The 17,229-nt window shown below is 38.2% G+C and overlaps 2 protein-coding genes and 1 long non-coding RNA gene across 6 annotated transcripts in view; 2 read left to right on the forward strand and 1 right to left on the reverse strand.

The window, feature by feature from the left end:
- Positions 1 to 749: 749 nt before the first annotated feature.
- On the forward strand, positions 750 to 1,768 carry LOC134289677 (uncharacterized). Its single transcript, XR_009998607.1, has 3 exons — positions 750 to 1,143; positions 1,209 to 1,351; positions 1,420 to 1,768. It is a non-coding gene; the product is annotated as an uncharacterized LOC134289677 (long non-coding RNA).
- A 2,054-nt stretch (positions 1,769 to 3,822) lies between these two features.
- Positions 3,823 to 17,229, forward strand: part of LOC109400976 (alsin homolog) — a 125,984-nt gene continuing 112,577 nt past the window's right edge. For 2 of the 4 annotated variants that reach the window (XR_009998608.1, XM_062855918.1), the window contains exon 1: positions 3,823 to 5,002. Coding sequence is in view for 2 of the 4 variants with exons in the window: in XM_062855918.1 (XP_062711902.1) it covers positions 4,234 to 5,002 (769 nt within the window). In the remaining 2 variants the exon portion in view is untranslated. The remainder of the gene's footprint in view (positions 5,003 to 17,229) is intronic. The other 2 variants (XR_009998609.1, XM_029875360.2) reach the window with 1 other exon arrangement.
- Positions 5,065 to 5,607, reverse strand: LOC109400872 (ATPase inhibitor mai-2, mitochondrial-like). The gene is made up of 2 exons (XM_019673389.3): positions 5,413 to 5,607; positions 5,065 to 5,326 (listed from the first exon to the last, which is right to left on the reverse strand). Exons 1-2 carry the CDS (start codon positions 5,460 to 5,462, stop codon positions 5,098 to 5,100), a joined length of 279 nt encoding a protein of 92 aa, XP_019528934.3. The 5' UTR covers positions 5,463 to 5,607; the 3' UTR covers positions 5,065 to 5,097.

Raw genomic sequence — 17,229 nt, forward strand, 5'->3', positions numbered from 1 at the left:
TGAGTGTGTTGCGCAATAAAAATCGCAAACAGTTTGAGAAAAGGTCATTCTGCATGGCCACCATGTCTCTTGAGTTTTCATTACTATATTATTCGACAATTTCTGCACAATATGACAAATTGTAACAACTTGGTATGGTTTATATAGACCATTCTTTATGATCGGATGCTTCAAGTTTCATATTTCCAACAGAGAAACACCTGTTCGTGGTACAATAACAGTACATGATAAAAGATATATACTGTGTGGAGATTAACACAAACAGTATTTTGTTATGCGGGCTTTTTGCGTCATTTCATTGCATAAACGGAGAATTTGCTTTCTCACCATACAAAAATTCAGCTCTTACTTCAATAATGGAATAAGTAAAGTAACCAGGCCCGGATTAAGGATTGTGGGGGCCCGGGGCCAGAGCAGATGTGGAGGCCCCTCGGAGGTACAAACACCCTCGCAAACACCGACGAACCGACGTGATATGTAGTGGTGTTTCAAAACTGTCCCCCCTCAATTTAACGGTCGACCAGCCAAGCGAGCGAACCCTTCTGTCAAATCAGCGCAGACGCGAATCTCTTCCTATATGGATACACGGGGGTTTGGGATCAAGCTAGCAAACCAACGCGAACCGTCATAGAGGTGGCGGTAGTGTTCGGCTATTTTTCATCATGGCGCCGCGGACAACAAATTTGAATTTATTTGTTCTAGCTATCACGTCGGTTCGTCGGTGGTACAAATGCCATGAGCAAATCGAGGGGGTCGACACTAATCTATTTGGCTCAATTGTCATGCGATAAGACTTAATTTTATTTAATTATTCGCAACAGTTTTCATTACATTTGATTTGAAATCGATTTTATCGGATTTTCTCCATTTTCCAAGTTTTGATCTGGTTTTTGTCGATTTTCTGCTTTCTCTCTCATCAAAATGGCAAAAATCCGAAATATCCGGAAAAATCGAATAAAATGATAAAAATCGCCCAATACTGATTAAAATCGCGACGCCGCAATTTATTTTGACAGCTCTTGCGTCGTCCCATCAGCTGTTAAATCAAAACAAGTTTGAACAAAAAAATCCAAAGAAAAAAATCAATTCAGATTGTGTGTCGAATCCATAGTTCAACAACTATGAACTATCTCGGGAATGTAGGTGAGTTTTTATTGAAATAAGGTACAGAAAGAAAGCATATTTTTTGTCGATTGTCTTATTTTCAGGCTGGCCAAACGACACCAAGTGGAAGACGTCTAGAGGCACAAAAAACCTAGCAAAAAACCGATATTAGGAGCAATCGTTCCGATCGGTACTGGTAATGGAACAACGGTGGTCATGTTGCATTGACAGCTGTCTAGATATATTGGTAAGAGAGGCCAAATAATGACGGTTCATGCCACGTAACATTGCTTTACTTTCATGTTGAGATTTCAGAATTGGGTGGAAAACTGCCAACAAAGGATTACCAGGCAAATCGGAAGAGGCCTCAGACGAGTACTGCTGAACTATTCGGGACAGTGGCTACCAGTAAACCGGTTACGAACACCTTTAGACAGTCCCATTTTCGGAGGATTCGGTGCTCACAGTCAAACCAGCAGCCGGAGGATTGTTCTCGGAAATTGCCATTACGCAACGATGAGAGCGCTGAAAGTGTGTCAATTTTATTATATTTTTTTCTATAAAATTGTCTCGCCAGTGTCTAAACAGTAGAAGTGTGAAGTTTAGATAAATAACAAAAAAAGTAACAGGTTTTGTTAGATAAAAAAAATTTTTTTTTTGTTAGTTTCCGTAAAAAAACAAGGGGCGCAAGATGAGACACGTGTTGAGAAAAGCTCGTCTAAAAATAGGCTTCAAACCAACTTTAAACCCAATGCAGTTTCAATCGCCTTGAATCATATAAACCAAAGGTGCAAGTACACAGGGTCAAATGTTTAACAAGAAATGTTTAGTTCTGTTTGGCACTGATGAAAATTTGATCGAGTCATACCAGATATTTGAGCATTGATCTGTGCTTGGTCCAATATTTGACCCTGTGTACTCTCATCTTAAGAATCATAGAAGGAAATAGAGTACATATTTAGATTTCTATTGAAAAAGTCATGAAGTTTCCAGTTAGTCATGTGGATAAGGCTTCTGATCACCGATCCAGCAAGTTCGACTCCCGTTCTGATCGGGAACTTTTCTCGTCTTCCCTAGATATAGTGTCATTGCCTAGCTCCACAATATATGTACGAGTTCATGCAATGATGGGCACAGAAAGCTATTTAAAAACTGTGGAAGCGCTCAAAGAACACTGTTAATGTTAAAGAGGGGTAGGCCAAGTTTCAGTAGAAATGTAGAGCCACAAAGAAGAATTGTTTAAGAAGTCATGGTATCCATTCAAGTATCCATTCCTTAAGTGATACATCTTGCTCTTCTACATGAAACCTTCGATCAGGCTCAAGGCCGATTGTTTCAACCCGACTTACCCAAAAACCTATCTTCGAAGGCGCTGATGAAAAAATCAAGGGCTTGCTCAAAATCACCGGAAGTGGTATACGAGTTAAATGGTCCAGAGCCACCAGGAAGAGTGCAACAGTACTCTCGAAGAATCTTCCCTCAAACCGAGCACCAAACGTATCCCAACATCCACTCCAACTACCTATCATGATTCCAAAGCGAACGGCAACGATTGCACCACTCCACTACCGCCAAGATAGATCCATCGACCAAATCCTAGGCCAAATGACTCTCTCACAAAAAAAATCCGGCAGTCGAAACGCAATCCGCCAGGCGGAATACCAGAACCAGGAGGCACTCTCAGGGAGGCACCAGAATGACCAGAACCAGCCGTCCCGTCACTCGAATGCTGTGCAGAAAGTCCGACCTCAAATCCGATTGTAAACAAATCGAGAAAATTTGACATTTTGGGCTAGAGATGTGCACTGGTTTTATTCGATTCGATATGTTTATGCAAAAATTATAATCGATTTTATCGGATATTTCAGATATGAGTGATTTTGATCGATTTTTGTCAATTTTCTTAAATTTCATTGAAATTATGAAAAAAGATGTGAATCTTTGTAAGTTTTGGCCAATTTTGGCTTAAAATCTATCATATCTGGAAGAGTCGTCCCCCTCGGAGCAAATATGCTTATCTTCGTTTTTGATAATGTATCCGGCACTGAAAGTACCACACCTAAAATTCAATATCGAATTCCGTTAACTTCTCATTCATCAAGGGTTCATTCACAAATGTCATAACGCTAAAATTGGTCGTTTTCAATATAGATAGTAGAGTAAACATAGATCAGCTAAGATGAATCCGTTGTATCCAAACGAACTGTCAAAATCTGTATCCAAACGAGCATGACGTCACGATTTGGACAACATCAATGGAGCGCATGACGTCATATTCAACCGTCGCACTTTTGAAAATTACTACTTACACGCTTGAAACATTTTAGTCAGCGGTGTCCGCGGATCTATGTTTACTCTACTATCTATAGTTTTCAACACCCACCCACCCCTTCGTAACACAGTTTATATGGGGAAAATTTTATTTTGTTCGAGCTGTAACACCATGAAGGACACCCACCCACCCCCTCCAGCGTTATGACATTTGTGAACAGGCCCCAATGCGTTTGGATGTTCAGGTTTCGTGACTTCATTTTTCAACTCAATGTTTGATTATTTTTAACATTTTAAACGTTCGGTGAGTTTGCCATTCGGCGAGTTCGAGTTGTGCAGAAATTCTCTTCGACTTGTGTAGACATTTTGTGCCACCCCTTCTTCCAGCAAGTCCATTTTCTGATGTTTTCTTTTGTTTCTCCTTCCCGCATCCGAAGACGAGTGCAAAGCAGAAGCTCAAACAAAACAATCAATATTTTCGTACTTTCGTAATCAGTCTTTGGCGGTTCGCGAGTTTTATCGTTGCAAAAAAAGTGATTATCTGGATTTCACGGTGCATTAATTCCTGCCAGAATTCACCTGATAAGACCGATAAGATACATACAAAAATAGGTTTTCGCTCGATGGCCCGCATTGGCCATTAGTCGTCGCGAAGTGCGTTTTGCGTTCGTACGTCTTCTGCATTTTCAATAGAAGTACAAGTATATGTCTATTGCATTTTCCGATTGCGCAGTGTAAACAAAGGATTCTTATCCTGTTAGCGCGATCGGACACCAGCTGATCTTGAGCTTGATCGCTCGAACGGAACATTATGAGTCATTAGTGCGCAGCAGTTCGGGATTCCACGAAAAAAAAATAATGTCCACTGGTCGGGTTTCCGTGTACAGTGAGCTAAGCGAGGGCAGTCGCCTAACGGTGCTTGTGAACGGAGAATCGGCGGAAAAGATCCTTCAATATGGAAGGAAGTTGAAAGTTTGCGGAGAGAACCATCTGCTGTTGACGGCGGATGGGAAGTTGTACCGAGGGGAGCATCGCCTTCGCGACAAGGTGATCGAGTTTCAAGTCCTGCGGGAGGGTGTGGCGGATTTCGACACGGAGGGGAATTGGATTTACTTGGTGGATGAGTCCGATGGGACGGTGTTCCGTGGGAAGAATGGTGCCAGTGAAGAGTGGGAACAACTGTTTGAGGGTAGTGCGGTAACGTTCGAGAAAATTTGCTGCAACAACAATGGGCTTCTGTTGACCAGTGCGAGTGGAAGTGAGCTGTTCGCTCAGGGGGATTTCGGAAGTGTGTTAAATTGCCAGGACCTGACTCCAGTGAAAGATGTGGCCGCTGAAAATGTAGTTCAAATATCTGCTGGAATTGATTTTGTGATTCTGTCCAGCAGGAAAACGGACAAAGTGGTGATCGATAATAAGAAAGATCAGTTTTATGATCGATATTGCCTGGATGATGAGAATCCTGGACGGTACGTAGATTGGAAGAATCTGTATCGGAACACGAACATCAGCTTCGAACGACCAGCAGGGTTGGACATCATTTACAATGTCAACGTGGATTGCATTACCGTGTACGGGCAAATGATTCACGAAACTGGTGTGGCCTGCTTCGGAAAAGTCAACAAAGGTGAGTGACTATTGGACACGAAAACTGGGAATTCTTTCATAAAAATCACCACTTTGAACAAATAATTTTAAGTTATTTTTAATGCGTCGCTCCATTTACTTCTTACCACCTTGTGGCGCCTTCTGCTCACCGCCTGCAGCACCACCATCAGTCTTGGGTTTCAGCTTTTGCAACTGCTCTCGCTGCTGCTTGTAAAAGTATTCCTCCTCGTGAGCTGCTTCCATTTTTCCGAAGGATCCACCAGCTTCGCGGATGGATCCACCACCGCCGCCTCCCTTTCCGGCACCAGCACCCAGATCACCGACTTGGCTCATTTTTGCGATTCTATTTTTCGACCGGCAAACAACGAAAGGAAAAGTTACGTAATGTTATGATTGCCATTTTTTTGGATCAAGATGCATCACACCTACCTTAATCCACTGGGATAGAGTCGGGCAGCGTTCCGTTGGATAGAGTACATTAGAACTGGATAGGTTTGCTACTGAAGAAACAATATTTTGATGGGATCAATATATAGGTATGCACAAAAGCTAGAGCGCATCTACGTCTTATCTTCCTAGCTATTACAGAGCTGGATGCAAAATGATGATGAAAGGTTGACACCAAGTGGTGAGATGGAGGTGAGAGAAAGTGAATCACAACAATTTTGTTTTCACGTTGCGCGCTCTGTTCACTATTTTTAGTTTCGAGTGAGCAAGTATGCAACTCATTTGTTTTTGCTTGTTTTTTCTTGGCTTACTCACGATGCTCCAAAACGATGATTAGGCAGATTCTTCTGCAGAGTGCCGCCAGGGATAAGAACACTCACTTGCAAAGAGTTACATTCACTTGCTATTTCATCAACTTGCTATAAAAAAAAACTGTGCATGAAGGACTTGTATTTTGTAGTTAGTTTTGTCTACATTTTTTGCGAATAGGGGTGATACACAAATTATGTCACGCAAAAATCGACCTTTTTCAACCCCCCAATGTCACACTTTTTGTATGGGACCTCACCATTTTTTGTATGGGTCGTCACGCTCTGCAAAACCCCCCCTCCTCCCTAAAAGCGTGACGTAATTTGTGTACGACCCCCAAAGTAAAGATGGCGCACGCATACCAAAATCGATCAATTTATGTGATAACTGAGTCGACAGTGGCCAGTCAGTGCTTTGACCAGCATGCTGCAATTCTGCTTAGGCGCCATCCACAAATTACTTAACGCTCTATGGGGAGTGGGGAGTATGGCCAGTGGCATAGCTAGGAATTTGGGGACCCGGTGCGGTACCAAATTTGTGGGCTCCATGAAAATTACAGATAAACATATTTTACAATGTTAAATCTATTCTTCTAACTCTCAAATAATCACGCCGTTGTATTTTGTACAAAGCGTTGAAACAAATCTCGACTTCTAAGCGTGATGCTGGCAGTGGTGGCCAACTGACTGAAGGTTAAAAAATATTTTCTGTACTCCTTTCAGATTTTCTTCGGAGGTTTCTGCAATGAACGGGATTTTTGTTCTAAGAATTATGGCGATTTTTTTTAACAATTTATTAATGAATTGCATCAAGTAATCCTTTATGAATTCTTTCAAAGATTGCTATTTCATTTTCTTTGGAAAAAATCTTTCTTGAATAATAATGTGTCTTCAAGAATGTTCCAAGTAATTAATGAAAGGGTGTCATTCAATATTTCTCTGAACACTCTTTCATGTATTCTTACAGTGTTGTCTCCGAGGATGTTTTCAAAAGTACTTCGAAGTACTTCAAAAGATTCTTGCAAAGGCTTCAAAGTCCTTTCAGATTTTTTTCAAATATTCCTCCATAGTTTCTAACAGGAGTTCCTCCAAATATCCCCTAAATGATTTTTCCACGTATGCAAATCATTTCTCCATTGATTTATCCAAGTATTTATATTTATCTTGGCATTACCTCAAGTATTCATAACTTATCTTGGCGTTCCTTTGAAGATTTCTTAAGAATTTTTCCAAAGATTCTTTTAGAAATTTCTCCAAGGATTCCTTCAAGAATTACTGCAACGCTTTTTTTTCGAAAAAAATCTGCAAGGACTCTTCAAGGAGTTTCTCTAAAGTTTTATTAAGAGATTCATCCTAGAAATCCTTCAAGAAATTTCAAAATAAAAATAATTTTTGAAAAATCTACCAAGGATCCCTACAGAAGTTCATCTAAGAAAATTCTGAGAGGAACTTCTGTTGGAATTCTTTCCAAAAATCCTTCTGGATTTCTTCCAACGAATTCTTTAGAATTCATCTACTCTACGAGTTTCCCAAGGATTCCTTCAGGATTTTTTGCTAGCATTCCTCTAAGAACTCTTCAACAAATTTCTATTCTGACTTTTGAGCAGACTCCTTAGAAATTCTTTCGAAAAACTCTCATTCTCGTTCCGAAAAAAAATATATATTCAAAGTTACCGTCAAGCATCTCAGTCAGGCATTTCTACAGGATTTATTATTGATTCCTCCAGAAGTTCCTCTAAAAATTCGTCCAAAAATATCTTCGTAGGGTCAACGTGTCTTAGTAATCCTACAATCCCAAATTCAACTTATTCGAAAACAAAGCGATTACCGCGCCGATTGATTACGTAATTTTTATTATCATTCGTGCTCACTTCTAACAAAAATATAAAAAAGCGCTTCATTCCATTATTTTCAGTAGGATGAAAATAGGAGCGTATATGCTTACATAATAAGGGAATAGATATCTGATTTGATAAGATAAAATCAAATGATTTCTTCAGAAGTTTCTACAAGGATTCCTCCTAAGACTGTTTTGCAACTTTCTTCAAGATTTTTTTTAAGAATGCCTAGAAGCATCTTTTAAGTGATTAATGCAAGTTTAAGATTTCATATAGGGTACCCATCGAGAATTCTTCAGGAATCGCTCCATACATTCCAAAAAATTCTAAACAAATTGCTTCAAAGGTGCCTTAAGAAATTCCCCTCCAATTTTCTTAGGAGTTTTTCCAAAGATTTCTTTATTAGTTCATCCAATAAATTCTCTTGCAATTTCTTCAAAGATTCAACTGATTCAAATAAAAAATTGTAAGAATTCTTTCAAGAATTCTCACAGAAATTTCCCTAAGAATAGTGGCAAATAAAATTTACTGGTATTCCTTCAAACAATTTTTGTGTTTTTTTAGGAAGTTGTTTGTGAACTTCCTTAGATTTTCGGAAATTCGTTAGGTAATTCGTTAAGTTTTTTTTCGGCTGTTCCATTGTAAATGCTTGTTTTTTTTTTTAATTCGCTAGAGTGTATCTCACAAAATCTCCAAAGTAACAATAGACGGAAATCCGTAAGGAGTTATCAAATGAAATTTCCACAGGGATTACCAAAGAAATTTTTTGAGAAATTAACGGAGGAATTTTCTAAAATTACCGCCTCAATTTACGAATTAACTAAGAAATTTTCAAAAGTACTTGCCTGATGAACTTCGAAAGGAACTATTGAAAGAATTACAAAAGTCAAGTATATTAGCAATAGAACTGCCGGTGAAACTTCCAAAGAAATTGCTGAAGGGAATATCGTAGGGTTTGCCTGATAAATTTTTAAAGCTATTGCCCAAAGAATTTCAAAAAGTTATGAAGTTGATATTTTTAAAAATAAAAACTTAAATCAATTTCGAATATTATTCAGAAATTTTCGAATTAATTACCGAACCAAATTTCATAGGAACTGCCGATATTGTTTTCAAAAAAAAAAATCCAAGAAACCCCCAAAAATAATCTTATAGCAATTTTAGGATCAAATCCAATCAAAATGACTAGAAGGATTTCCAAAAGCTTTGTCAAAAAAACTTCGCCAAAGGTAATATGAAAGATTTCCACGGAGTAGCTTACAGGAAATTCACCGAATGCATTTCCAAAATAAGTTATTCCCAAGGTAATTTTACCAAAAGATTTTTCAAACGAATTGTCATAAAAAAATCAACGAGAAGTTGTAAATGGAATTTCTAAAGAAATTTCTGTAGAAAAAATATTCTGAAGAAGTTCGCAAAGCCATTTCTGAAGCATTGCCGAGAACTGATCAAAGAAGTTTCCAAAGGAATTGCCTAACAATTTCTCAAAATAATTACAGTAGGAATTTTCAATGATACTTGTTACTGAGTTTCTAATAAAAATCTAGATTGATTGATTGATTTGTCTTTATTAGAGAGACTTTCAGCCCTAAAAATCTAGATATTTTTTACCAAACGAATTGGGAACACAATAGCTGAGACAATTGCCAAAGAATTTCTTTAAAAATAATGAAGGATGCCGAAGGAGTTTCCAAATAAATTTTCAGAGATATTCCCTATCGAATTGCTGCACGGATTTCCAAAGCAATTACTGAAAAAGATCCAAAAGAAATTTCCAAAGGAAAATTCTAATAAAAAATGTAAGAGTTCTTTCAAGAATTCTCAATAAAATTCGTCCAAGAATTTTATTGGATTATTTTTTAGTGATCTCTTAAGGCATCCTACCAAGGCTTCCATCTATTGATACCATTAAAGATTTACTTAGCGATTACACCAATTTCGTTCGAATTTTCTTCACGAAGTTTCTAAGATTTTTTTTCTAAGGATTTCATCAAGCATTTGTTCCAAATTAGGAACTCCAAGAACTCTTTCTTAGATATCTTTTACGATTTATCTAGGAATAACTTCAAGGACTTCTTTACAAATTCCTCTAAGATTTGTTTCGAAAGTTGCTACAGCGTTTCTGAAGAAATTTCTGTATTCCCAAGAATTCCATAGAGAGCTTCTTAAATATTTCAACAAACGATTCCTTTGGACCTACCCCACATGATCCATTGAGCAAATTTCTCAGAGAAATTCTTTAGGAATTCTCTAAAGATTTGTTTTTTAGAAATTTCTGCAAGAATTCTTTTTTTCAATGCCACAAATATTTTTATTTTCGAAGTCCTTTCAAGCATTTTAAGGATTTTTTTCAGAAGTTCTTCCCATAATTGCTGTATGAAATCGTTCAAAGATTTCTTAGGCATTTTGTTCAATTGCCCTTTCACGATTCAATCATGAATCCTTTAAGAAATTCCAGTGAAGACTTCTTTTTCTCCAAGGATTTTTTCAAGCTACGTTACAAAAATTCCTTCAGGGATATCTCAACGTTTTCCTTCAGATAACCTCCAAAGGTGAACACATTCATCCCCAAAGGATTCCTGCATAAATTCCCTCTTCTCAAAGAGATTCCACCAAGGCTTCCATCAGAAATTTCTCCACGGAAATCTATAGAAATTGTTTTGCAAATCAACATCAACGAATTTCAGAGGAATTCTTTGGGGTTTATGCAATTGATTTCTTTGAAAAACATTGGCAGCTATATTATCGCTCAATTAAAAAATAGAAATTAGCAACAAACTTGATCAAAAACGCCTAACACTTTGTATGGGTTAAGCAATAAAAATTCAGGTTTTTGTAGAATAACTGGAAATTCTATGGATATTTTTCAATAGTTTTTTTTTGCACATGATAAAAAGAAAGAACATCTCTCTGTTGTTAAAGACTTTGAATATTTTTAAATATTTTTTCTGTGAGATATTGGCTATTGCTAGTTTTTGCCGTTTCAGTGCGCGTTAATATTTTAGTCGAAAAATATTCTAGGCATTCTTCCAAACATTCATTTGCTTTCAAAATGTCTTCAGGAATCCTTCATTTGTTCCCTCATAGTACTTCTAGTAGTTCTACTACTACTTCACAGTACTGTAGTAACCCGTCAAGAATGTCATCAAAGATATCTCCAAAATCAACCCAATGATTCTTTCTGAATACATCTTAGAATTCATCTAGAAGATTCTTCGAGGATTCCTTTAAAAAATCCTCCAAAACTTCCTGCAAGCATTGTTACAAGGATTCTTTCGGGAATTCTTCCAAAATTCCTTCAGAAAATCTCACAAGAATCCATTCAAGAGCCTTACCTGATCAAGCATGATCTCAGAAATTCATCAAAGGCATTTTCCATGAGGAACTCCTGCAAGATTCCTTCTTGAAGAAGTCTCTAAAAGAATCTTGGAGAAATCCCTTAAGGTTCATCTGCAGAATTCGTTGAAGAACTTCATGACATAATCCTCGAAAGACTTTATGAAGGGATCCAAAGAGGTATTCCTGAAGGAACCAATTCAAGTATTCCAAAATCAATGCTTAGAAGTATTCCTGAAGCAATCCATGTTCAAGTTCTGAAGTAAATCTTAGAGAAATTTTTGTAGAAGTCTTTGAAGCAACTGCTAGATAAATCGTAGTACAACATATTCCCGAAGGCGATCTCGCAGAAACCCTTCAAGGAATGCTTGGGAAGAAATACTTGATGAAATCGTTGGATACATTAATTACACTTATTTTTCATACGAAAGCCGACAAACTATTGTTATAACGGTTTTCACCTGACATCTGTTCAGATCTTAATTTTCATATCGATACTGAATTTCGTAAAATTCAATTTCAATTCTAACACATTTTTCTTTAAATTTTTGGGTCTTTGTGTGTCCCTTAAAAAACTCTTGATAATCACGAAGGGGCCCTCACATACCTATCAAAAGCTCTGCGAAGTGTTGAACTTATAGGAATCTTTCGCTATTTAAAGAACTTTATTCAAACCAGTGTTAAAAATCTTCCTAGATTTGGAGGCCCCCTGAAATCGGGGGCCCGGTGCGGCCCTTCGCACCCCCCTAGCTACGCCACTGAGTATGGCCGAGCGTTACATAATAAATGGATGCTGCCTTAGACAAATTAACTAGATACTTCACCGACCCTAGAGACGGCTCAGTGCAATACAATTTTGTTTGACGACATGACTCCAAACTATTAGAATATTGTTTGCACTGAGTGGCAGCCCAGGTGGTAATCTGAAGCTTTACCCAACACTTCGATATCGGAATAGCTGGCTCAGGGCCAATGAAGTCATGTGATGCTCCAGTGCGAGCTAACTCATCAGCCATTTCATTTCCATCGATGGAAGAATGGCCAGGTATCCATACAAGATGTACAGCGTTTGCTGAATTCAGCTCCTCGATTTGCGTTCGACAAGCGATAACTATCTTCGACCTGGAGTTGGCCGAAGCAAGTGCCTTAATAGCAGCCTGACTATCTGAACAGAAGTATATTACTTTGCCCATTACGTGCTGCTGAAGTGCTGATTGCACTCCGCACATAAAAGAGCAAAGATTTCGGCCTGAAAAACGGTGCCTTGTCTACCAAGTGAGTAAGACTGATGTAGCCTTGGGTCACGAGAATAGACACCACCACCTGCTCGACCTTCGAGAAGAGATCCAGCAGTGTAACATACGATGCCGTCTGAAACATTTCTCCCTAGATAATTAGATGTCCACTCTTTCCGGGAAGGGGATTTTGTGGAAAATGTCCTATGCATATGGTAAATTACAAGAAATTGTTTTCGCTTCGCTCTTTTGCCCATGCACAAGACATCCATAGGCTAATGTGGTCGAATAACAGTTGGTGACATACTTAGGTTTTAGACCCCAAGCCTTACCAAACGTTCGCCGGCATTGCCCAGAAGTCATACAAGCTTTCTTGATTCTGAACTCAATATGAGGTGTCCAAGAAAGCTTGAAATCAAAAATGACTCCCAATGTATTTTCCCTGATCATTCACTTTGATTTCAGAGTCAAAGAGACGCAAAGCTCGAACGCCATCGCGCTCTCGCCTTTTCGTGGAAAGAACAATGGGGCACGTTCGGTGTAGTACTAGATTTGTAGTAATGAGCAGAATTTTAGTATGGTGAGAAGGTCAATTCTCCGTTTCTGCAATGAAATGGTGCAAAATGCGTGGGTATTATGATTCTTTACCTAATTTGATGCTGTTTGAGCAAAACTTTGGATAACTATGTTGTTTATGTTGCAAGAAATGGAGAAAACAACAACACTGTTGCCCAAAGTTTTGCTCAAACAGCATCAAATTAGGCAAGGAATCATAATACCCACGCTTTTTGCACCATTTCATTGCAGAAACGGAGAATTGACCTTCTCACCATACTAAAATTCAGCTCATTACTACAAATCTAGTACTTCACCGATCTGTTCTATAGATGAATTACTCGGATTAACCGAAAGGCCATATTGGCGACACCACCCCTCAACTGCCTGAAGGGCGCTTTGCATCAGGTCGAAAAGGATGCTGATGCACATACCAACTAACAATGTTAGGTAGTTGTCGGCAAAACCATAAGTAGGAAACCCGCTATTATTGAGTTGAGTATCTGCTACGAGATTCCACAAAAGTGGTGCTAAGACTCCCCCTTCGGGGCATCCACAAACACTTAATTTCCTAATCGCTGCTTGACACAACCCGAATAAAAAATACAGTAGAAAAACCGAACGTTGTATTGTAACAGTACTATTTAGAACAATATTTTTACAATAGACACCAATGTAAAAATAAAAATACAAAAACAATAAGATGTAATGTATACACCATACCGTGAATTGTAAATAAGATTTTTACAATATATTATACAGGTTGTTAAGTATCGTAACAATATAAAAAAATATTTTTCTCCATATATATTTTTTTGCAAAACCATACATTTTATTGTTAATGAATTGTTCAAAATACTGATACGTGGGTTTAAATATACTGTACATTGTATGGTACATGAATGGTTTCAAACAATAAAATGTACCGTAAATGAATTGTTTTTAATAGTGATTTCACTACCGGTTATACATTTAATCAAATGGTTTTGGAATGGTTCTCTTTTGTTATGTTGTATTGTTTTACATTACATAAACCATATATTGTTATATTATCTTGTCATTTTCCTCCTGTTAATGGCATCTTAGGCTTACTAACATTATGAGAATGCGCTTTGGGAATTCTCCAGAGCGTTTTGGATAACCCTTCATATATTGGATCGCCCACGTCTAACGGCGGTGACATAGTAGAGAGTTGCGTGATGCGAAGCGCAGTGCAACGCGTTTGCGTTAGAACAGCTTTTGTAAGCGCCAGTGCAAAACGCATGGTGAGACGCGTTGACCAGTCAGAGTGAACGCGAATCACAGCGTCGGCAGCTGCGTCAAACCATTCCGTCGAGTGCTTTCACGCGCGTGCATGCACAAGTTGCTGTACGGGGAACTGATGGTTGCTAGGACCGTCTCATGATTCTGTGCGCCTGGTGTGTGGTGTGTGCTGTTTGAGTGAATTCGTCATGACGGGGTTGAGTCAGGTGTGAGTTTGGTCGTGGTTTGAGAGTTCTCATTATGCTGATGGTTGTAATTATGGTGGTGAGCATCGGTAATTTTGCTTCGGATACGCGTCACAAAGCGCGTCACTGTGTCATGCTTCGCGTTGCTCGACGCGTGTATGAAAGCTGATCAACAAACGCGTTGCGCATAGCTTCACGCGCCGCCTTACTATGTCATCGGCCTAAGTCTGAGTAGTCTCTGATTGCATTAACAGTTGAGGCTTAGGCTCCCATGTCCCACCAGCCAGATAACCGGGTTTCGCAAACTAAGCATTATTTGTGGCAACACTTTGAGCGGCATGATGTAACTATGCCGAGCGCGCTAAGTATTATTAGACCACTAATGTAGTTGCATGAAGTGGGTGACGAGGTATCATTACAGCGTGCTTAACCGTTATTGCAATATTGAGGCTCCAGTTTGACTAAAGTTTGAAATACACGGGGAAATACATAACAACTCATGAGAAAACTGTCAAGTTCGATTCAAGTATAAGTTAGGTTAAAAAGCGAGCCCACAGACGAACCTATATTAGAATTTCTTTCAGTGTTCAGTCCAGTCCATATGTTAAAGATGGCTCTACGTCAAAGATAAAGTTCGTCAATCGTATTCCTCTCATCTCACTCTACATACCTAGCCCGCCATATCTCTTGGATCTGCAGTTCTTAAGACATCTGGTTCACTACATATTTAAACATTTTATTGACTTTAAATTGATGTTTCAACTTATTCACTTTTTTTCTTTCCTTTCCTTTGCATCAAAAAAGTCACAAACATGAACAAAACAAAGCACAGAAAAAATCTAAAACCTAATAAATACTTAAAAATGCACGGAAAAATAATGTTTCGGAAAAGTGAATGGTTCAAACGTAAGAAAAACATTATAATATATTGTTACATAAAAATAAAATGTAAATGTATAGTAGCTACAATGTGCGAAGCTTTTAGCGAACCATTTCATTACAATATACATTATTGTAGCTGGTACACTGTATGGTGCAGGAATGGTTTTCACCAAACACTCTATGGCTTGCCCTATGGTTAGTTTTTCTCCGGGTGTTGGCTTTAAACATTGATTTGATCAAATTAGGGTCTGGAACCATTTGAACAGGAGCACCTATTTTGGGCACTTGCTGCTGTAGCTCAGTCAATTTTCAGCCAATTGATTTAATTTTTGGAATACGATCAGATACGCAAAGTATCTATCCATTTACAAAATGTGGGAGCAGGATATTTGGCATGAGGTCGTTTGGCATAAGGTCACTTGGCATAAAGACATTTGGCATAACGATCATTTGACATAATGTACATTTAGCATAATCGAAATGCACCCTTCTTTATAATACCAAGTGTCCATTATGCCAAATATATTTATGCCAAGTGACCTTATGCCAAACGGCCTTAACGGCCAAATGACTTTATGACAAATGACACAGATCCACAAAATGTCATATCAATTGGTTCGAAATTGACTGAGTTATAGCAGCAAGTGCCCAAAATCGGTGCTCCTGCCCAAATGGTCCCAGACCCTACACTGAGACTATTTTCCATATTCTTATTATGTGTGAAACTACACAGATTTTTGCAATTTGCCATTATCTATAAAACATATATTAGGCAAACATAAAACAAGCGTCTCCTTAAATAAAATCTATTTACAGAATTGCATACATTCCATGCAGTTCTATAAATAAAATTTATGTGTGGGGTTTATAACAATGACATTTGGCAGCATATGATAGTTATATATATGAAATTCATAAAAATCATATTAGAAATAATAAATTACCCCACATGTTTTTGCTGTTTAATTATTTTATTTCGTATTCTATTCTTAAAATGTATTGTGTATTCAGTTTAAAGTTGGATTATTCCGACTGTTTGTGAAACTGTTTAGAACAGTCGTTGAATATCGAGGGGATTCTCGATGTATTATACAGAAACCAATTAATCAGCAAATTTGTTCAAGCACATCATTATTTCAAACGTATAGGTCTTCAGAATAACAAACATTAGCAATTATCCTGGAAATAATATAACCTGCATTTATCGAACCTCACTTTAGACGATTTAAAACATTTATTGCGTAAAAAAATATTTTCATAAATTTGTTGAGTGATAAACATTGCATCTGAACACCCCCCGACTTCCGCGCCAAAAAGCTGTCGGCTTGGCTGCCGGCAACAGCTGATCAGGACGACCGGTTAGCTGTCCTTGTTCCACCAACTGAATGATTTTGAAAACGCGTTTGCGCGCTCATTTCTGCTGTCAAATCCGTCACCGACTGTTTCACCGACCGTTTGAAACGACGACTGTTTCGAACGGTCGTGAACAGTTTGGAACTGGACGGTCAATAACATCTTCATATATTTAGGCATGGATGACCATGATAATCTTGACCTTACACGAAATTGTTGCAGTAACGCCATAGACTACTTAATTCCCTAACGGCTGACTAGTTTAACTCCTCCGGCTTCTGATAAGAATGTGTCGGATTTCTATTTTCATCACAAGGGCTGCGGCAATTGCTAGATTAGGTGGTAGATGATCCTTTGCCAGTGCTAGAAGCTTCCCGGAGAAGATTCCTTTTTTCCTGCACATTTTTTCTCCTGTTGATAAAACTTTTTCCGCTGAATAATCGAAGTAAACGCTCCTCTTCCTTCCGCGGCATTTATGGATTATTGATAGCTAAAACGATGAGAAAACATGATTTTACCTGTTATTGTACAAAAAAATAAATAATAAAACGAATTATTACCCTTACAACTACAATTTTCACCGCAATCGTTTGCAAAGTGCGATGCACAAGATGGCCGTTGCAAGCTTGATATTTGACTGAGTCCCCAAACTTTAAATTTATGTGTGAGACAATATAATTTTTAACTCCCTGGGCTTGGATTATATCTTCCAGGAAGCTTTGAATTCAGGCATGTGGCCGATGTGCTTTGCAGTAATGATTGGAATAGCTGAATGTATAATCAATGGCAAACAATTCTGTAAAAATCAGATCTTCAATTCATCTGATATAGTTATACTGATCAT

This window comes from Aedes albopictus, chromosome 3, assembly GCF_035046485.1.
Source record: "Aedes albopictus strain Foshan chromosome 3, AalbF5, whole genome shotgun sequence".
Lineage (NCBI taxonomy): Eukaryota > Metazoa > Arthropoda > Insecta > Diptera > Culicidae > Aedes > Aedes albopictus.

Coding starts and splice junctions, on each gene's coding strand:
- LOC109400872 (XM_019673389.3), bottom strand. CDS start 5,462: ATGTACTCTATCCAACGGAACGCTGCCCGACTCTATCCCAGTGGATTA. Junction 5,327..5,412: donor CTCTATCCCAGTGGATTAAG/GTAGGTGTGATG, acceptor GTCGAAAAATAG/AATCGCAAAAATGAGCCAAG.